General features: G+C 38.1%; 2 protein-coding genes across 3 annotated transcripts; both read right to left on the reverse strand.

Annotated features, from left to right (window-relative positions):
• Positions 1–7,574: 7,574 nt before the first annotated feature.
• On the reverse strand, positions 7,575–8,035 carry LOC108048207. Its single transcript, XM_017128722.2, has 2 exons — positions 7,919–8,035; positions 7,575–7,862 (listed from the first exon to the last, which is right to left on the reverse strand). Exon 2 carries the CDS (start codon positions 7,833–7,835, stop codon positions 7,647–7,649), a length of 189 nt encoding a protein of 62 aa, XP_016984211.1. The 5' UTR covers positions 7,836–7,862; positions 7,919–8,035; the 3' UTR covers positions 7,575–7,646.
• A 68-nt stretch (positions 8,036–8,103) lies between these two features.
• LOC108048208 lies at positions 8,104–9,469 on the reverse strand. Of its 2 annotated transcripts, none has more exons than XM_017128724.2 (2): positions 9,417–9,469; positions 8,104–8,361 (listed from the first exon to the last, which is right to left on the reverse strand). In XM_017128724.2, the coding sequence occupies exon 2, from the start codon at positions 8,347–8,349 to the stop codon at positions 8,164–8,166; it is 186 nt and encodes a 61-aa protein (XP_016984213.1). In that variant the 5' UTR covers positions 8,350–8,361; positions 9,417–9,469; the 3' UTR covers positions 8,104–8,163. The 2 variants fall into 2 exon arrangements, with proteins under 2 accessions (XP_016984213.1, XP_016984212.1); XM_017128723.2 differs by having other exon boundaries at positions 9,327–9,431.
• Positions 9,470–23,004: the final 13,535 nt, after the last annotated feature.

Genomic DNA, 23,004 nt, shown 5'->3' on the forward strand with positions numbered 1-23,004 from the left:
AAATATCTTCGTTATTTTACGCACAAATCTTTTAAAGCCAAAGCTAGGTCGATTTTTCGATAATCGTAATTCTGAAATCGCTAAAAATACTATATTTATGAGTATATGTAGTATTTGTAAGCCACTTTGAAATCGTCCTATATTTTGGAAAAGTTATGAACTCAATAACTCTAACCATTCTATAAGTCATGGGAAACTCCAAATACAAGCAATAAAATAAGTAAACGAGGACGGAAGCTAACTTCGGCAAGCCGAAGTTTTAATACCCTTGCAGACTTTGCCGAAATTGCTAAAACTGAAAAAGTAGCCAAAGGAATAAGGTATACATAAATAAACTAGATTTTCATCGTTTAATGTCAATTGCTTTTATACTGCAAAAATGTCATATAAAAATAGAAAAAAAGGGATACTTTCGCAGCCTTTAATTATTTTTCCTACGGAAGCTATAAGAAATAGACGTCCGATCGGCAAGCGCTTTTACCCTAATCAAGATATGCGTAAATAAATAAGACTTGGAAAAATTTATGTCAGTAGCTTACACACTACGCGAAAAATTCAGAAAATCATCAAATTTGGACCGATTTCACCCTGTTGTTCCTATGGGAGCTGTAGGATATAGACGTCCGATCGTCACGTGCTTTTATCATAATCAAGGTATGCATAAAAAAATACGATTTGGAAAGATTCATGTCAATTGCTTATATACTGTGCGAAATATCCTAAAAATCATTAAATTTTAACCGATTTCACCCTATTGTTCCTATGGGAGCTGTAGGATATAGACGTCCGATCGCCAAGCGCTTTTACCCTGATCAAGGTATGCATAAAAATATAAGATTTGGAAAGATTTATGTTAATAGCTTTTACACTGCACAAAATATCTTCCATTCTTGAAAGTTATATCCGATTGTTCCTATGGGAGCTATAGGATATAGACGTCCGATCAGCACGCGCTTTCACCATGATGAAGGAATGTATAAAAAAATACGATTTGAAAAAATTTATAGCAATAGCTTTTACACAGCGCGAAATATTCTGAAAAACATAAAATTTGGACCGATTTTACCCTATTTTTCCTATGGGAGCTATAGGATATAGACGTCCGATTGCCACGCGCTTTTACCCTGATCAAGGTATGCATAAAAAAATACGATTTGGAAAAATTCATGTCAATAGCTTTTACACTGCGCGAAATATCATCAATTTTTGCTAGATATATCCGATTGTTCCTATGGGAGCTATAGGATATAGACGTCCGATCGGGGCGATTTTCAAACTTGATCTGCGTACACATGTTTTAGGACGCGTGTGAAAGTTTCAGATCGCTAGCTTTTAAACTGAGCTCACAAACGGTATTGAAACAGACGGACAGACGGACAGACGGACAGACGGACATGGCTATATCGACTCCCCTATTGATCCTGATCAAGAATATATATACTTTATGGGGTCGGAAACGTCTCCTTCACTGCGTTACAAACTTCTGACCAAAATTATAATACCCTCTGCAAGGGTATAAAAACTGATATACGTTAAAATACCAAATTGAATGCAGGTTATTACAAAATTAAACCACTTGTCTTAAGATGTGTGCCTCTTTGAAATCTGGTATATCATATAGCTAACATAGGATCGATCGAAAAGTGTATCGGTAAATCAACCTAGCTTCATCGTTTTAATGCGATATATAGAATGTTTAATATTTGTGTCAGCTGGAAGGATATATAAACTTCGGCTTGCTTTTTATAAGCACATATAACGTTTGCAAAGGCTTAAAATTAAAGTCCGAACATTTTGCTCGAGCCATTAAGCTGCTGTCATTGGCCAAGTTGTTGACAGCCAACTCAATATTTTCCACCAACTTAGTTCAGGTGCCGGAAAGTGCAACGTTTCAATATTCATCTGGCGAATAGTTTCGTCGCGTATTTGGCGAAATTTTACCGCTCCGCTTATTGGTCTTGTTGTTCTTGTTGGCTAACAAAACTTTGGCCCACAAAACCGCACACTCATACGTTTGCAAACATGTATATATATATATATATATATATATATATATATATATACGCCCACAAACACTGAGCCACATGCATAGGACATCGCTTTTGCATTCATGGAGCATATGTTCCTACTCCCGATTTAGTTTTCGTTTTACGGTTTGAAGTTTCACATTAAAAGCATTTCAGGCAGATAAATAGAGCATGAGGGAGTGGGGCAAAAACAGATCGCCCCGAATGTCTGTGTCCCCTTGTCACTGATAAAGTTTTTGTTTTTGCCCTGCTGGCGGAATTATATTATAATTTTAACTATGAGTACTACTCATGCAAATAACTCAAATTAAAGTTTTTATGCCTATGGGGCATGCACACGCACACAAGGGCGGACCGGAAACCGCCATCTTGTTTTTAGTTTTTGGATAAAAGTTGCTGGCACGCACAGGACTAGCAGACAAACATGCCGAAAGACTTACAGGAATACTTGGTTATAACTGAGGACAGCAATTTGGTACAAAATGTGTTATAATCTACATATATCCCTTTGTATACATCCCTTTATTCAACAAATTGATTTTTTTCTCGATAAAAAACTTAAGAAATTAAAAAAATTAAAAACAACTCAATAAGCTAATAACTTATCACAAATCTATTTAAACTATTTCGACGCAATTAGGTACTCAATAGATGTAAGTCCCCACGTCAGCAAACATTTAGGCGAAATGGAAATCAAATAATAAAATAATGATCAAAGGTAAATTACTAATTCCCAGCTAACACATTTTTTGATTGCCACTCATATTGTACATTACACAAATTAAGCCGTAAAAACAGCGATTTAGCAAACAAATTTGATAGTTGAATCAAAGTAATAGTAAACAAGCAAACGGACTACAATTGTGGAGCGGTTTAGTCAATTTAACGGATTATGAAATTCGATAGCTGACGCTCTTTAAAACCAGTGCATTTCGTCGGCTATCAACTAATTAGCATAGTGTTGCAGTAATTATAGGGGACTGAGCCGCATCCATTATCACTTTCTGCGCCGAACAATTAAGTAGGGCCGAACGTCATAAAAAGCCTTTAACTGTGCATTTAAACTATTTCGAAAGTAGCCTCCATTCTTAGGGCGCCTTTGGCGAGCCTCGTCAGCACTTCTTTTTGGACAGCAGCATCAATAACGAGAAAGTTTTAGCCATCAACCAAGGAACACCGACCACAACAGCAACACACCCGAGCAGGGCCAGCTCAGAAATTATGGCTACACTTTCGTTTTTATCAATGGGCGTTGGCAAGAGGGTGGACAACGCCCCAATGAGATAAGAAAAGTGTAGAGAACAAGTACACAGAGAAAAAAAATCAATTTAAATTCCATATTAAACTATTGAAAAAATTATTAGAGAGAAATTTTAATATAAACGAGGACGGAAGCTAACTTCGGCAAGCCGAAGTTTTAATACCCTTGCAGACTTTGCCGAAATTGCTAAAACTGAAAAAGTAGCCAAAGGAATAAGGTATACATAAATAAACTAGATTTTCATCGTTTAATGTCAATTGCTTTTATACTGCAAAAATGTCATATAAAAATAGAAAAAAAGGGATACTTTCGCAGCCTTTAATTATTTTTCCTACGGAAGCTATAAGAAATAGACGTCCGATCGGCAAGCGCTTTTACCCTAATCAAGATATGCGTAAATAAATAAGACTTGGAAAAATTTATGTCAGTAGCTTACACACTACGCGAAAAATTCAGAAAATCATCAAATTTGGACCGATTTCACCCTGTTGTTCCTATGGGAGCTGTAGGATATAGACGTCCGATCGTCACGTGCTTTTATCATAATCAAGGTATGCATAAAAAATACGATTTGGAAAGATTCATGTCAATTGCTTATATACTGTGCGAAATATCCTAAAAATCATTAAATTTTAACCGATTTCACCCTATTGTTCCTATGGGAGCTGTAGGATATAGACGTCCGATCGCCAAGCGCTTTTACCCTGATCAAGGTATGCATAAAAATATAAGATTTGGAAAGATTTATGTTAATAGCTTTTACACTGCACAAAATATCTTCCATTCTTGAAAGTTATATCCGATTGTTCCTATGGGAGCTATAGGATATAGACGTCCGATCAGCACGCGCTTTCACCATGATGAAGGAATGTATAAAAAAATACGATTTGAAAAATTTATAGCAATAGCTTTTACACAGCGCGAAATATTCTGAAAAACATAAAATTTGGACCGATTTTACCCTATTTTTCCTATGGGAGCTATAGGATATAGACGTCCGATTGCCACGCGCTTTTACCCTGATCAAGGTATGCATAAAAAATACGATTTGGAAAAATTCATGTCAATAGCTTTTACACTGCGCGAAATATCATCAATTTTTGCTAGATATATCCGATTGTTCCTATGGGAGCTATAGGATATAGACGTCCGATCGGGGCGATTTTCAAACTTGATCTGCGTCACATGTTTTAGGACGCGTGTGAAAGTTTCAGATCGCTAGCTTTTAAACTGAGCTCACAAACGGTATTGAAACAGACGGACAGACGGACAGACGGACAGACGGACAGACGGACAGACGGACAGACGGACATGGCTATATCGACTCCCCTATTGATCCTGATCAAGAATATATATACTTTATGGGGTCGGAAACGTCTCCTTCACTGCGTTACAAACTTCTGACCAAAATTATAATACCCTCTGCAAGGGTATAAAAATACCCGTGGAACTTCAAATATTAATTTAAAGAAAACCTTAATAACTTTTATTTCTCTTATCAGAACCAAACATGTTTCGGAACTTAGAATGCTTAAGATGTATTAATTAATTATTAGCTTCACTTATTGTTCAGCTACCTACACATATTACTTGATTCTAAAACAAAGATATTGAATTCGAGGCTATGTGCCTGTTTTGCTTCTGATAGCAAGTAAGGAGTTGTCAACAATAATTAAGATGTAGAGTTACTTAAGATGCCTGTTTCCCTGATCCCTTAACAAAGACTTCTATTCCGAAGCAAGGTGTCTGTTTCGCTTCTGATAACTGATATGGAGGGAAATTTTCAATGTTGCCACGAATAATTGACAGACATTCATTCAAGCTGTTCACTTGATCCCATGGCTATGAGTATATTATTATTAAAGGACAAGTTACCAGGCTGTCAATATTCAAGACAAATATGCTTTGAAAATGTATATTATTGTAAGTGATAGAAGTGTAAAATATACGCTATGATTAAAAAACTATTTTTTAAATGCTGCGAACCTGGTAAAATATTTTGGATAATTGTGATATATAGCAATGATATTTTAAGGCTAAATAATAATTAAATAATAATAATTTTTTCACCGTGTGGTCGAGTTGCAGCATTCTTGAAATGCAGCCAAGCCGAAACTATGTGGCTGCCCATAAAGTTGAGCCGTCGCCAGAGGAAAGTCCTCTGCTGGGCTGTAAAAGTTTTTTAGGGCCAGCTTGTGTTTATAAGATGGCCAAGTAGCAGCGTTCGGCTATCAGTTGGCCAGAACTTTACTGCTTACGTTCATCATATTTGCGCGAGAGTTTGCCGAGGCAACTTTCCCGTCAGCCCAGAGACTAGAGATACCAGATACCACGAGTATATGCTACATAGCGAATGTAAGAGCATGCGGCCACTGCAGCAAACTGCAGCGATTGCTGTCAGCTGGAAGGCTCTGGGCGGCAGGCACTTGAGACTCCTTTTGAAAATTGTCCAACAAGAAAATTCCGCTCCCCAACCTGCACCACAAACTCCAGGCCATCGGCCCAAAGGACATTGCAACAACTGACTGATAAATGTCGCTGCCAAGGCAGCAAATACGACTGAGGACATTTCCTTATTTCCTGCCGTTGTCCGCTGTCCGGCTGGCCGACTTTTGCTACAGGAAACTTTTAGACCAAAAGGAAACCCAGAGCAGCGGAAGGCATTCTGGGGGGAGCCCTTTTTTATGCAAGTCATAGAAATTTACAAGCCCCAGTGACAAGGACGTTTAGTTTATGGACGCGCAGCGGTTACAGTGTTGATAGTTTGGCTATGCCTCTCAGAGCCTTAAATATTTCTACCTGCTATATTTCTCCCAATTTTAATATATTCTTTGGTGACTTAATAAATCAAATATTTTTAATCAATCTTTTCATTTTTATTTTAGTGATATACTGTTTTTTATAGCTCTTAATAGTTTGAAAACATTTAATAATTTAAAACTTATATTTTTATTTACGTCAAGTTTTGATATAAGTAATTTTAGTAAAATTATTTAAATTTATTTAAAATAAGTCAAAGTTTAAATAAAACGACAACAAATTTTCTATTTATAGGTACCAAGGTTAGTACCCACAATGTAAAAAATATTTTGTCTATTTTAGTTTTATAATATTGTGTTTTTTTTTTGTAGTACTTCCCATAATTTCCGGCATATTTCCCCCTGACAAAGGACATTGAAGGCCTTAGCAGTGCCATCACTGGTTGGGCGTGGGACATTTTGCCGTTGAAAACTTTGTTACATTGGCATATGCAATTGGGTTTGCTGCACATCCTGTCGACAGCTTGGACTTGCCAAAGTTTTTGCCACTGTTAAATGTTTTCTACGTTTTTATGTCTTCGCCAACGTTTTTTGGGCGTTTTAAGGCAGAGCGGTGGGAAAAGTTTTTAATGAATTTTATAGCAGGCGGTGTTAGGCGATTGTGAGACGATTCAATTGGAAGCCGAGTCTTACGAAACATGGGCCCCCGATAAGGCAGAGGCCAAAGGTGCGGACGGGCAGGCCAATCAAGCTAATCGCGGACGAGCGGAGATAGACAGACATAAACAATACATATAGTACGACGATCCGTCAGATAGTCAGACAGACCGCTTTGACTTTGATGTGCTGTCGCTGGCGATGGCGTTGTGTTGTGTTGTGTTTGTATCTCTGGTGTTGGCCTGGGCATTAAATGCAGCACATTAAAGCCGCAGGAGCCGTCGCCGTTGACGGCTGACAAGCGTTGAGTCAATTACATGGTAATAAACTAATGGCCAACGTGCCCGCCTGGCGACGCCGTCATTCACCATCATCATCAACATCAGGCCTCCTCATCAGTTTTGGTCCTCACTCATGCCCGTTTGGCTTCAACACTTGTTGACCTTCCCATGGCCAGCACATAAAGCCAAACATAATTGGCCCAAAGTGAGGTTGGGTTAAAAATGGCACTGGCTTAAAGGCAAAAGTTGAAAACGCGAAGTCTCTGAGATGTTAATTTGCAACAGATATATTCGTAATTTAATTTAAATAAAAACTATAAGGAAAAGCGTTTTCCGTTCATTATTTATAAACAAATTTACACCTTTTTAGAAGATGCCTATTTTTTATATTTTGCTGTTTCCTTAAAAAATATTCCTTGATAATATAGTAAAAACTTTGTATTTTTGAGTGAGAAACAAATAACTTTACTCTTCTTTAAAAATGCAATACCACACCTAAATTTATAATATATCAATATAAAAAAAATTTCCATTTGGGAGAATTCTTAACTTTGGCCTACACATTTCTAAAATATAAACTTCACTGAAGTGCAGATCGTTTAATTTTATATTTGCTCGCACATTTTAACATTTAAACTGTATATTCATTTTGTTGAGATCCTTACGAGTGGACACACTTGTTAATGTTGAGGCTATAGGAAGATCCAGGGGGACAGGATCCGTGCACAGGACGCTCGATGGTGCACCGACTGTTCTCAGCATTATAACCCGCAGGACATCCACTGCCTGCAAGGGCCCCTGACATCAGGGACAGGACCAAGAGCAAAAGCCAAGTGCATTTCACGTGCATGATTGAAGATTAAGTCCTTTTCGATTTCTGCACTCAAAATAATAACCTTAGAGTGGAATGAAAAACTGGAAGCCTTAACTTACCTTAGGCAAATACAAAATGCAACTATTCGAACAGATGCAACTGGAACGGATCTTATATACCTCAGCTCCGCCAAGGTAATAATTCCATTTGTACGACCTTGGTCTTGTTCTACTGATCCGAACTGGTGAAAGGCGGCCCTCATTGATAACACCCCGCTGATAACCACCTAAGCAAAACAGTTTTGTTTTTAAATTATATATGTATTAAATCACTGTCTGATTAGGTTTTATTTTGATTTGAGTATTTAGTTTTTGTAGACACACAGGTTAACATTGGCACTGTATTGGGAACCAGAAGGGCATTCCCCACGAATGGTGCGCTTTGCGGTGCACGAATTGCCTTCCTTCTTGAATGGAGCTGGGCAGTTCTTGGCCGAAACAGCTACGGCGATGATGGCCAAGATAAAGATGGTGAGCCAGGAGAAGTTCATGTTGATTGGAGGCTGCAAGTTATTAAAAACTTTTTAGAAAATGGTTCTTATAGAGTATTTTCTTGTCGGTAGACATTACTAGACGAAATTAATTAGACTGACAGTGAGCAATGTTATTTAATGCACCAGATAAGACAGCTATGATTAACTTTGTTTAGAAATTTATTCGAAGAATAAAATAATCTTGTTTATTTTTTTTTCTTAACCTACACAAGCCAATAAACCTCAAAATATGCTAATAATTTATTGACAAATTAAATATTTGTAAAGATTTTACCTAAATCTTTTTATATACATTTTATAATATCGTTAGCTTGATATTTAAAAAATTCTTTTTAAAAAACCAAAAATATATTGTTAACATTCTATGTATATGTTATTTTAATCATTATGAAAAAAAATTATGATTGCTTAAAAAAACAAATTTTGTTTATCAATGCGAGTTTTTTTTACACGCTCAAACATTTTCAGTGCAAAAATATTACAAAAAGTTTCGTTTTCACAGTGTAATAATTGTGGCCTTTACAATAGAAAGTTATAAAGGGCAAGAATACACAAAAATTTCAAAATTCTTTTCCCATTTTTTATCAAGCCAACACAGGCACCATGCTTTTGAATAGAAGACTATGTATTGCCGATGGCTTGCAATTAATTATTGCTTGCCTTATTGTTCAGCTTGCCTACACAAATTACTTGATCCTAAAACAAAGTTATCGAATCCAAGGCAATGTGTCTGTTTTTTTCTGATAACAGGTAAGGAGGAAAATTTCGAATTTCACCAATAATTGACATGCACTGACTCAAAATGCCTTTTCACCTGATCCCTTAACAATGACTTATATTCGTAAGCAAAGTGCCTGTTAAAGCGGTGATAATTAATATTTCTATGGATTTAAGATCAAAGTCTTTAAATAAGATACTTTTTTTTTAGAAAAGTGCAGATTTAATTATTTTGTTTAAAAAACATTTTTTCTTACTCATAAAGTTTTAAGTAAACAATATAATTTCATGAAGCCCAAATAAATCCAAAAATTGTAACACTTTGTGGAGCCACTTTGAACACTTACTTTCTTGTCTTCACTTTGTAGATGAGCAAACTAAATATTTCGGCAGTCGGCTGCTGCTTTTATAGCCGCCGACGAATACTTTTGGGCAGTCTTTATCGCGTCCATGACGAACCTTTGACACAATTAGTGGCATTTAAGCTGCCGCCGATAAGGAGCAGCCAGATGGAAGGCGCGGCGAAGGCTTGACACATGTGCCCCGCCGAATGCCTATCTTCATCAACAAAAGGAAGCGGGCAACAATTCACGGGAGAGCATCGCAACAAAGGCCATTTCCATGGGGTCGACTGAGCGCCGGAGTAGGCGTGAAAAACCTGCGATGGCGAGATGGCACTGTCGAATGGCAACAGAAAATTTCCGAATGAAGCAACTGACATGAAATTGTCGAGGGAGGAACAGAAACAGGTGGAGCCGGCTGCATGTGGGGCAGAGGAGCCAGTGGCACTTTTGGCATTGTCCAGGTCCAACAATGGACCCGAGGATTGGGATTGGGGGCGCCTGTCAGTTGCAGGAGCACAATGCGAGCACGGCAGCTCTCCAGCGCTTTTGTGCGTTCAGCATATGTCATTCATATACAATTACGTTCGCAATTTTCGATAGTTGCAAGATGCGAAATGTGGGCGCAAAAAGTCCAGTGAAAGAAAAACGGTTTCAAAAATCCCCTTTCTTTGTGACGCATAACACTGAAACATTTTTTAAAGCCTTAAACTTGCTACCAAATTTTTTGCTTGGGAAATTAAGTTTTATGTCTTAATATTTTTTAAAATTCAACAACTAACCAAAATATTTCCTAATAAAAAAAAAATTAAATAAAATAAGACAAAGTCAAATTTTTGTATTTACGTATTTCATTCATTTTTATTATGAGCGCACAAATTTAAAGCCAAACAATTAAAGCCCCTATCAGTATGAGGTTTTTGTATGTTATCGTGTATTAATGTCGCAATTAACAACCAGTGCTCAAATCTAAGCTGAGGTTATCAGCACATGAAACTTAAATATAGAATTTGGGTTTTCCCTAATTGTTTATTTTGTTTTGGCGCCGTACAGACTTTGGGGCAGTGGCGTCCCGGATTCGATTGTCGGGGGGTTAAGAACACTTTTTTATAGCATACTTTTTTAATACTACTTTTCGTAACCGATTTGGTGTGACTCTTGCCCCTTAGTTCCCCTGTGAATCCGCACATGCGTTGGGGCGTAAATCAAATGTTAACGAGCCATAAAGTTTCACTGTCCGGCGAGGAAAGAGTTCAATATTTGTATGTTGTAGTTTGCATGTGATGGACGACAAACTGTTTTCGAAGGTGGCCACTTCAGGCGAAAAGAATCGAACGTGGAGCGTATATAGTGCGTCATAATTCACTCAGCACTTGGGTCTGTTCAATATATATGGTTGCGTGTCGAAGGCGACTTCTTCACTTGGCCAAGTTTTCGGTTTTGGGTTTTCGGGCTTTAGGTGGTCGTCGTCTATCGACTGCCGACTGCCGGTTTTGTCCAGTTGGTCATGCCTTTGGCTTTGAATTATTGATGGGCGTATTAAGAAGATTAATGTGATGAGCTATGGGGCACGGAGAGTTTTGTCGTTGGCTGTTGTCGTTGGTCATGTTAATGTCTTCATTGTCGGCTTGCAGCCTTACCTTTACCGTTACCCCCTCTACTGATTGTGTATTGATGTGTGCGATTTTGTGTGTGTGGGCGAATCACTTCCATTGAGCAGCACCGAGCAAAAGAGCAATAACGTTCATCACTCTAACTTCCCGGGATTTCCTCCTTTGGGGCCCGAGGTCGATTGGTCATTTTGTTATACCTCTCAATTCGGTGAGCTGCTTTTTTGGTTGCATTGCGCGTCTATAAGCCATTTTTCTTTCTACCTCACATAAGTTTTAAGCTGTGTGTAATTTATTTTTATAGCCATGTTGCCGACGTAAAGATTGCAAATATGTAGTTGACCAAACCTCGATTTCGGTTCAGCGTTAAAGGTATCACTCAATAAGGGTGTCAAGACTTATCCAATTTAGGAGTCCACAATGTGTACCAAAATGTGAAACAAACAGCTGTAAAGCATTCAGTCTCGTAATGTTTTAAGAAACTTAATGATATAAAAATATAAAACGTAGGCTAAAATATTAAATATTAAACGTAGGCTATTTCAGATGTGGAACAGTTTTAATCATGGCAATAATTTATTCGGGCAGCTCTGCATTGCTCATTATACCAGCCACGAGCTGCAGAATTTGGTTTTTCGCTCTTAACCCGCTGTCTATGCCGGGCGGCTTTTTCCTCCCAGTTGGTCCGGTGGCAACCTCAGACATTGACTTTGGTAAAATTGTGGCACGCCAAGCACATTTTGAAGCTCATCAGTAATACAGTTACACAACGGATCGCCAAGGGGGCGGGGCGGCAGGGAGGTAAGTGGAGGGCTCCGCTGGGGCCGAGTCAAAACCAACACCGAAACCAATGTTGATTTTATTGCTTGCCGCAATGTTTTTAACTTTTGCAGGAGCAACGCCACCACCGCCGACTTTGTTGCTGCTGGTTTTACACAATGAGAAGCAATAATACAAAAGAATTTTTAAAGAGTTAATTATGGAACTTTAAGCTTAACGACTTATAGAATTTTTCTAGTGTTACGGAACACTAATATCTTAATCGTTTCTTAGAGCTGAATAGTAAAAATACTATAACTATAATTAGGCTAAGTCTAAAAATAGCTTATTCTTATGATTCCTAATCCGTGCAATTGTGGAAATTAAGCAATCAAAATTAAAGTTACCAGTTTTAAACATTAAATACTTTTTCTAAGCATAGCATGGTTTCTACGAATTTAGTGAGAAATGGTGAATACAAGCAAAATTTGATGTAATAATTTCATTTTTAATATTTATTTTGGATAATGTAAATAAATTTATGACTATTTATGATTTTGACTTGAACTGATTTTACCCACCCACGTTAAAAAGTATGAATTTAATGGCTAATATTTTACGGAATGGGCTGTGTGTTTTTCTCCGTGTTTAAGAAGTTCCCCTGGGTATAGGCAACTGTCGCGCTGCATGTTGCTGCTATTACTGCAGCACAGCTCCGCACAGCATTTAACCACTCGTCCAGGCCAAAAGAGCCAACAGCCAACAGGCAGCAGCCAGGCTACCAGACAGCCCGGCCAAAAGCTGAGCCATGCGATGGCAAAACGTGCTGAGTTTTCGTAATTAGTGCACAAGAGTGCAGCCCGATGGCCACGTGCAGGGATTTCCAGGGGTGTACTGGGTATACGGGGCATTCGGAGGGGATTGGAGGACCCAAAACACTCTCCAGCCGCCGGAGCACGTTTATGTGGGACTGCCTTTTCGGCCTTTTTGAGTGTGACATGGCAATGGCAATGCCTGCGTCATCTATCGCCTTCTTGTGCGAGTGTTTCTTCTGCAGTTGTTGGCTTAAGTAAGTTGTTAGTTGTTGGTCGCGTTGCCGTTGCGCGTTTGACACACAAGTTGTCGCCTTTAAGCCACTGCCTGCGAATATTGAATTCGCAATGAGATTTCGGGGACTGAAGGTAAAGGGATAAGCAAACAGAAGTTGAGGAAACCACTAGCTCTCAGAATTAAGAATACAATTATTTATTTAGAAAGGATATCCTCTGAAGGTACAGATAATTAACTTTAAATAAAGCTTTTGTTATATAATTGTCGATTGAAAATCGACCAAAAGCAAGTTTTGATTTACATAAGATGAAAAATTAACTATTAAAGTTTCTTGAAGAACCCCCATTTCTTTATTTATTGCCACCCAACACCATAAGAAGATGACCACAAGGAAAACAAATTGTCTATAATGTCATTTGTTTTTGTTAAGCAATCAATAGATACAAATAAAATCAGCGGTATAGTTTTAAAACTTTTTTGAGCAGACCTCTTTATGTCTGCCAGAATTTTTTGTGGACCAACGCTAACGACATTGGCAGGCAGCAAACAGTTTTCAGCTGCCATGGCCTTAATTTTACTGATTATGGCAGCAACCAGGCAAACTTTTGGCCATTAAAAAAGATTCGTTTTAATGAGTTTGGCAGACAAGGCAACAAGGTTCCCAGCCCACAACCTCCCATTACCCCATTCGCACCCTCACCATCGCCATTCCCTTTATCGGGAGAAAAACTGTCGCTGTTTATCTTTTGCCGGCTGGCAGTCAAAATTCAGCCAAGGTCTGCCCCGAACTGGACCTCAGATGCATGTGTATATATATGTAAGAAATAATAAATGAACACTCGAAATAAAACTCATTCTCAAATTCACATATAACCAAACCGCAGGCAAAACGTCTAGGGATTTTTTAAAAAATATTTATTAATTTTGTGCTGTCAATAACACTAGAACTCTATTACTTTTTATATAAATTATTAATTTTTGTAAACCTTTCTTAAAATTAATTAAATATTAAATGCCTAAATGCTATGTGTATTTACGAGTGGGTGAATAAGATTTTCCAGAGCTACCTTTCTGAAAAGGCTTATTATTAAATCTGGCAGCTTTTTAGAATTTGGTCAATATTTATTTCTCGAGTGCATGAAAAATCTGCATTTTAGTGCAATTATCATTTGCGATGGACGCAATAAGAAGGCATGGCGTGCAGCAGCATTGTGCATTGTCCGATCCATAAATCAGCATAAATTGAGTGCACAAATAAAGTAATTGTCCTTTTTTGCCGTTTCGGGCTGGTTAATTTCTGGGCCAACACCCGGAGACAAGTAAGACTTTTACCTGCCCGAGTTCGAGAAGTAATTTAAGTGGCCAAAGATGAGGGCGCTATAAAATCACTTGTTCTGCTAATTGAAAGCCTGGCACAATTAAAGTCGCCTGGATGTGGGGGCAACACAAAAACTTTCTCGTTCACTGGACTTTTTCTGCGTGATTGACAGCTGTCGTGGCGATAACCGCAGTGGGACTTATTTTGGTTTCCTTTTTTTTGCCAATTCGATGGGTTTTTTCCTGCATAAAATGCAGATGCAACTGGCGCACAGCTCATTTTCTCACTGGCAAAACTCTAGCGGCGGAGCTTGTGTCATTTCAATATTTCACAATAAATCGCAACGCCGCCAACGCGCTGGACTTTCTCCATCTCCAGTTGGCCTCGCATAACGGTTGACAATTTGCAATGCGCCTGCGCCTGCGCCGCCTGTCACTCCAGTTCAGCTCCTCGGGATTGGGATCGCAGTCCCGGGATCGTCCCATGAAAAATGCATAAGTGACGAAAAAATCTGAGACCAACAATGGGTCTCAAAATGCCGCTTGCAGTCAGAAAAAGATACTGCTGACCGATATGACCGTATATGGACTTGTTTACTCCTTATGTTTATTAGTCCAAGTCCACTGCAGTGCCGTGTAGTTCAGTTTCAGTTCGAACGCCTACTGACCGAGTGACTGCCTTTTAAGCACCTCCTTCTCCGCATCGAACCCACCCATCATCTGTCGCTGGGAAAAAACCACAATGGAGCAGGTTATTGGCCATCGTCTGAGGTTTTTTCAAGTGAAATTAAGTCATTTTTCAATGCATTGTATAAGAGAGCGTGTGGCAAATAAGTGGGCGTGTTGTGGAAAATTGAAAAGTGAAGCTAAAGTTCGGAATCTCAAAAGTAAACTTTGGTTCTAGGACACATAAGCTAACAACATACCTTTTTAAATTGTCAATCTTCTATTTCTTTTTCAAAGTGGTTTAACTTAAACCCGAAGCATTAACAAAGTGCCTGAAAATTAAAAGTAATCGAAGAAATCTATTTATTAGTTTCAACCCCAATTCTAAGTCAATTAGCTTCGAGCTAATAAAGGTATAAAGTTTAACAACTATTAAATGCAGTAATTTAAAATTGACCACAACTTTAATATTAAATTTCTCAGATTTAACCTGTATGCCACGTTTAATCGACGTGAAATCTATCATCAATTTAACTTGGGATTCCCTTCAATGATTTCTCAGAATCCGCACCTTGACCACTCGCCTGACGTTTCAAAGAGAAACCAACCAGCCACTTTCCACACCACATTGTGAACCCAATTTAACCCCACTCCGATGTCCCCGTTTTATAGGGCCACTTTGGGCCATTTGTGGTGGCCTTGGCCCGTTGGGCTGTGGTTTCAAACAGGGACAAAGGGCTATCCGCAAATATTTGTAAGATGGAAATGTTGTCATGCCCAGGCACAATAGTAAGTAAGTGGGTGGTGCCATTTGGCGCTTATCGGGGGCAGTTTAATAGCAGGATAATGACATAATCGGAAAATATTGCGTCTTAAGTGAGTACGCTGCTACTCACCTGGCGGCAATTCAATTGACATAGATTTATGTGCGCCATATAATCAAGAATTACCAACAATCATGTGAAAACGCTAATTTCCACGTCGGGGCAATTAATTGAAATGAAAAAGGCCACAGGGCTTTGGATGGAGGAATCGGGGAAAAATAGACTGGAACGGGAAGCCGTCAGGAATGTCTGTTTTAGGCATTTGCTTTGACTTCGTTTTCGACTTGCTCCCCCACTTCTGAGTTAATTAATGCGTGCAATTTAATAAAAGCATAAACGATATATTTAACCGCCATCTCCGACAGTCTCACACAACCGAACAGGCAATAAAATTAATCAATAATTACCCAGAGCCTCCGGGCCAGAACGCCCAGAAACATTTGACTTATCAGCGTTCATAAACGAGACATTAAAACTGGTCAGGAAAATCAGCCCAAGAAAACCAACTGGATAAGAATGCTTACATATATATGGAAGTATTTTCTTCTTCGTGTTGTTTTCACTTGAGCGCAGCAAGGCATTTATCATTTTTAATCGAATGCGGAAACAATGGAGCGCGTCTAAGTGGAGCATTTGATGTGGGCGATGGTGGGCGCCTGGTTTCTTAGCACAAAAACCAGTCTAAGGCTATGCGAAAAGGCCAACGAACAGCGGCAACAGAAGCAGCAGTAAGTGCTCAAAACAAATCTATAATAATTTCTTTTAATTGTTGCTCTGCTACTGCCAGAGCTTATTGCCAGATTGATCGAGTTGATGGAGGCTTAATGAGCTTATTGCAGAAAGAAAAGTTACTTAGACAAGAAAATGGAAACGGGAATTTGGGAATTTCTCAGTAAATTAGTGCAAATTCCTTTCAACCAACTACTTAGCTATGTTTTATATAAATTAATGTTAAAGGTGCTTAAACAACTTATTATTTATTTTACATACCAATTTATATTAAAGGAATTTTACTTTTCCAAATTAAAGCTACCCAAAGACATCAGAATGAAACAAAATGGTATAGGAATAGTCATCTATTCATTTATACAAATTAAAATAACATTTCTATCATATCCATCTAGTTACATTCTTTAATATAATTTTAGTTTTACTATTTTACCTGTTACAAAATAACACATTTGTTTCAGAACATTCCCAGTTCGGCTTTAAGTGCAATTTGCTGCTGAAAAAATCGGGCAAAGATTTGCTCAATTTTTCCAAGTTGTTCAACCACAGGGTCCAAATGGAAGGCGAAAGCTAATGTAGCAGAAAATTACTTTATATGCACATGGCAGAGCTGCCGATAGATGGCGCTACGAGTTCATTGGCGACCGAGCCCCGCCTATCAGCAGGCAATAATCGAGCCGAACGGCAAATTTAATTTGCTTTAAATTGTTGTTAAATGCGAGCAATTGAAATTTATGCCAACAAAACACAGCACAACGCCAGCCAAAGTAAAAACAAAACAAGAACCGTGATAATCTGCAGCGACAAAGCCGTGCCACAGCCTCCCGGCCACCAACATCATCGTCATCATCATCAATTTAGCCAGAAATCGGTGTCGTCGCCGGTTGCCCACTGATAAAAATGACTTAAATCCAGTAAATGTTACTTATAACACTATAGTATTAAATTCAAATAAAAATTGAAAACTGAAAACATTAAATAAATTTCTGGGTTCTTGTAGCTTAGTTTTCCTTTATCACAACCAGTAAATTTCAAAGACTAATTTGATTTTTATAATTGAAAGATTTTTGGTACCTTGTGGGCCAGAGTAAATTGAGTTTTATTTGTTTTCCGATTTGATTTGCTTTTTAAAGCTTTGTGGACAAGAGTAGAAATAGTCTTATTTGTGGCATTTTAACATTTAAATGCAAACCTCCACCCCTTGAAATTTCTTGCCAAACCCAACTATTTTGATCAGTGTATTTGGCCTGGCTTTGCAGTTTCGTTTTGGTTTTGCCATCGACGATTTGGCGCCGTCTGGGGGCGCATGCGCGAATGTCCTTGTGCGCTATTTTCAGTTCTTTTTTTGCGCTCTTTTCGACTCGAACATAATAATTTTATAGTGAAAAGTGAAGTAAAACAAATGCGACAAAGCAAATGGCGCAAATTGCCGACTGTCTGCCGAGAGCTGTCGGACTGTCTGTCCGTGTGTCTAACTTAATACGGCATGAAATGTCAATTGGGCTGGCAACCTGCGGGCCCAAATAGCCATAGTTTCGCTCTAATCAAATTCAAAACAAATTTGTGCGAACAGAACTCTTTAGCGAATCGAGTCGGAGAGTTACATGCGAAAATTGGCAACAAGGCTGCGCCATTTGGAACTGGTTTAAAGTTATTGTCCATCTTTTGATTTTCTTGGGCTGTCGCCGATGTTGTTTGTTGTGTGTTTGGTGTTGCTGTCGTACATCGACAATGTCGTTGTCTCTGGTTGGTGGCACTTGCCTGTAGTTGCCCTCCACCGCCGCCGCCGCTCGCAGTTGTCTTTCGTTGCTGACTCTTATTGGCTTTTTGGCTCGGTGATTAGTAGGTCAGAGTTTTTCATTTCCAATTGGATATGTTGCACAAGCGGCACAGGCACAGGCTCGGGCTCGGGCTTACCGCCACACACACACAATATCTGGCTAACACGAAACAAGTGTACGAGTGTGTGCCGCCGCTTTTGGCCATATTAGGAAGGGTACAGCCAACCGAGCGGACATAGCAACTATGACTAGACTACGCGGACAAGGCAATAAGAACCGCACTCCAAAATCAGCAGCTTTGATTCATTCGGTGGGAAAGTGTCATGCCCGGCGAACTCGTCAATTTTATGCAATGGATATGTTTTTCAAAAACATCACAAACAGACCTTTTTAGCATTTTAGGTATGAGGGAAGTTCGGGATAAGGTAACGAGTTGCATTTTTGTGAGTATATTTAAGTGAAAGTATAATTGGAAAAAATAAATATTTATTGCATTTCCATTTAAAAAATTTAGTTAGTAAAATATAAAATACAAATTTTTTAAATACTGAATTTTTGAGAAATAAAGCACAGCATAAATAATACAAAAGTACTTTAAGCCAAAGTACCCAATCAAAACAAAGGAGACGAAGCCCTTCTTATGTACACAATGCTTTTTCTTACAACTCATAAACTTCTAGCTTACCTAACCTTAATATACTTATAAAAAACCTACAATTTTTCATTTCAATAATATTATTACAATCGAGTATTTGGCACTCATGTTACAAAAAAACGGTCTTTAATTGCCTTTGGCAACACTTTTGGATCGGTCAGCAAAATCAACCAAACACATATATTTCCCCCGCAAAATCAGTAAAAATATTTTATTTATCTTACGAGTGGGCCAACGCCTGAGTCTCACCTCGCCAATGGCAATGCCAACGAGAAAGCATGAAAAGCAAATATAAATTTTATATTTATTTTCGTTGTACTTTTGTGGGGGTGGCGCCAAGCCAAAGACCCGAACTCAGACCGAAACTCAAACTCAAACCCAAAATTGCTGTGGCCTCCAAAAACACAAAAATTCGCACGAGTATTTAACACCAAGAGCCAAATGACACCAACAACAATGACATTAACAAGCTGGAAAAAAAACAAAATAACAATAAAAGCAGATAATAATAACAGTCGACTGGCAATCAATTTGAAATTGAATCGCGCTTTTATTGCGGTAGGTGGGCTGGTATTTTCCTATACCCGATATTATGACCGTGCGTAGGCCTGGAGTCCCCAAGACTTACACCAAAATTGTGACTGTGCAAGCCCGACTTCTTTTGGCCATCACCAATTGAGGCTTATTATTTGCAATTAAAGCCGGCAAGCCAAGGCGATGCTGCTCTTTCGCAGCTATAAATAAACTCTGGCATAAATTTTAGAGTTTATTTATATTTGTTTGATTGAATTTTAATGTGCGTAACTGCAATTGCATGCACACATCAAAGGATGGGCAATTAATCAACATGAGTGCTAAATAAAATGATTCTCATTTTATGCTAAGCATTTTAAGGCGTATCGCCGGCAATCGATCAAGCGAAATTGCAGTTTCCCAAAGATAACCTGCTGAATAATAAAATCTTTGTTGTGAATGAAATGTATTATACATTTATAATTTTTGTAAATAAAAACAAGAAAGGAAAGCTAACTTCGGGCGGAGCCGAAGTTGAAATACCCTTGCAGAATATTCTGCAAATTATATTCTCCAAAATTATTCATATGATGCATTCTTAATACTCATAAAAAATCCCAACTTCCTAACTTTAAAAACACCAAAGTTATGGCATTTCCAATCGTTCATTTATGTATATGGCAGCTATAGAATATAGTCGGCCGATCCTTATGAAATTTGATATGTCGGATTGATTGGGCAAAAATAAAACCCATAGAAAATCCCAACTTCCTAACTTAACAAACATTTCCGATCAATCAGTTATATGGCAGCTATAAGATATAGTCGGCCGATCCTTTAGAAATTTGGTAGGTCGGATTAATTGGCCAAATATAAAACTTATAGAAAATCCCAACTTCCTAACTATACAAACACCAAAGTTATGGCATTTCCGATCAATCAGTTATATAGCAGCTATAGGATATAGTCGGCCGATCCTTATGAAATTTGGTACGTCGGATTGATTAGCCAAATATAATACCCATAGAGAGTCCCAACTTCCTAACTTAACAAACAGCAGAGTTATGGCATTTCCGATCAATCAGTTATATGGCAGCTATAGGATATAGTCGGCCGATCCCGGCCGTTCCGACTTATATACTGCGTGCAAAGGAAAGAAGGGTGTGTGCAAAGTTTCAATTCGATATCTTTAAAACTGAGAGACTAGTTCGCGTAGAAACAGACAGACGGACAGACAGACGGACAGACAGACGGACAGACAGACGGACAGACGGACATGGCTATATCAACTCAGGAGGTGATCCTGATCAAGAATATATATACTTTATAGGGTCGGAGATGTCTCCTTCACTGCGTTGCACACTTTTGACCAAAATTATAATACCCTCTGCAAGGGTATAACAATGTTCGATCACTGTCAAAAAACCGAACAAAAAAGGCAAAAACCCTTTTATGAACAAAAACCATTAAAATCACATTTCCATTTCTTATAATCATAAAATCGTAATTTTAGTGGGCACACTCCCACGTTTAAACATAAATAAAAATTTGTTGGAGCCAATCTTTAATCTTAAAAAAGTTTGATTGAAATTAAACAATTAAATTATTTAAAGATAAACAAATAATAATATTAGCCAGATATTATTAGAGTTCCAAAATTATCTATTTCTGCACTTTTGTGAACTGCATTAACTAAGGTTATTGATTAACAAATTAAATAAATGTAACACATTGTAATTGACTTATTTAAATACCTGATTAAATACAGTTAACACACCATACTTGGCGAAGCAAGTTAAATGTAAATAAAATGTTATCCATAAACATAGTTAGTGTTAAAAAAGTAATTAAATAAATATGAGAGACATAAACTATTTATCTTAAAATTTATACAAATATTATTAAGCTTTGCTGAACTCATTTACTATCATAAAATTTAAGCATAAAACTTTGATTTAATCAGATTAGCCATTCATTATTTATTAATTTAAAATTGTTTGGTTCATTTGCATAATTTAAATTTACGTTTTTATTGGATATTAAAAAGTAGTGCAAAACATTTCAATATCACTAAAGCTCTTCAAACTAAAAATGCTGGAAAATGCTGTTGTTTTCAGTTCTCATAATCCCTTCGCAGCAACTGCAGTATTAAATTTCCACATAAATATATGCATTTACGAATAATAAACTGCAATCCTGCACGAATCGTATAAAATATGTAGATGATGACATATGCCCTCAATGTTGGACCGCTAAATATATCAAAATTTATAGTCCGTGCCCAGAGGTAACCCCAATAATAAAGAAAATAATCAACTCACCTGCCACCCTCAAGCACTCTTACCTCTTTATTTGAGCCCACTTATTTATAAAAACAGACACGCACCCATATATATCACTCGGATATATGTGTGCACTCGTGTATATAATGTCGAGCAAAACCAATCGCTGATGTGAGACGTCTCGAATGCGTTGGCGTTTTGTCAACATTTATGGGGCGGGGGTGGGGCCAAAGGGGACCACATGGGGAACCTGAAGCAGACGCTGCTGCAGAAATCACTTTGATGAGCATCAGCATTGACATGTTGTTGAAATTATTACCCCGACTGTCAGTTGGCATTCCCATTTATTCACTCGGCACCGCATTTCGATTGGCCTTTTATAATTGGCACTCGGACAGGAGTTAACACTTGTGGGTGGTTTTGTGTGCTGCCAAGATGCGACACCAAAATCCTCCTCTCTCTAGAGCACCGGGCTTAAAATCAATATTTATACGTATCTCGCTCTCGCCCTGTGATCTGCCCCATCCAATTTTCCCCCGGCCAATGATGATGAGTTAATGCCGCCAACAGTCAGCCATTAGACGGACCAGTGGACAATCCAATCCCCACAAAACCCCCTTTACACCCATTTCCAATGCATGTCGCCCTGACATTTCGCATGTCGTTGATGTTACACTGAGAAAAAATAAAAGAGCTGCTAATATTTTAAAGCAAAAGAGTTATTTTTTAGCTGAGAATTTTAAGAATCATAAATTTCAGTGGTTTCACATTAAAATAATCTAAAGATTTTAACTTAAAATCAAAAAATTATTAAATAAGTTTTAAAAGTTACACTTCGCTTGTTCAGATATATTCTTACACACTTTGAGACATCTTTATAACAAATATTAAATCCCTTTAGATTTCAAGGACTCTGTTATTATATGGTAAAATCATATGGTAGGCACTCTATATTAAAATATTAAATATAAAATCAAGATAAACATATTCAAGTAGAACGCATTTTTTCTCCATATACATGTTACTGTCCGTGGAGATTTGCATTGGTTATTAGCTCAGCTGCTCTTCGGGACCTTCTGTCTGCGTGTGTGTTCCTGTGTGTGTGGCTCGATGTGCGTTGTCTGCGGTTTCGATTTTGTTGACAATTTGTAGCGTAATTAATTGAACCAAAATTAATAAAAACAACAACAAGCCGACGTGGTAGACAGACGATGACGACACCAGAGCTTTTGTTGTTTGCTGTGGTTATTGTTGTGTTTGATGCCGGGGAGGGGGGCGAGATTACAATTGGCAGCGACGAGTGATACATAATGTTAAATGACTTAAATGCTTGAATGACGGGGGCCAAGCGAAAATACAAAATCACGTTACTCGGAGCAGCAGCAGCACCACCACCATCGCTCACGAT

This window comes from Drosophila rhopaloa, unplaced genomic scaffold (assembly GCF_018152115.1).
Source record: "Drosophila rhopaloa isolate 14029-0021.01 unplaced genomic scaffold, ASM1815211v1 contig_178, whole genome shotgun sequence".
In the NCBI taxonomy this organism is placed as follows: Eukaryota; Metazoa; Arthropoda; class Insecta; order Diptera; family Drosophilidae; genus Drosophila; species Drosophila rhopaloa.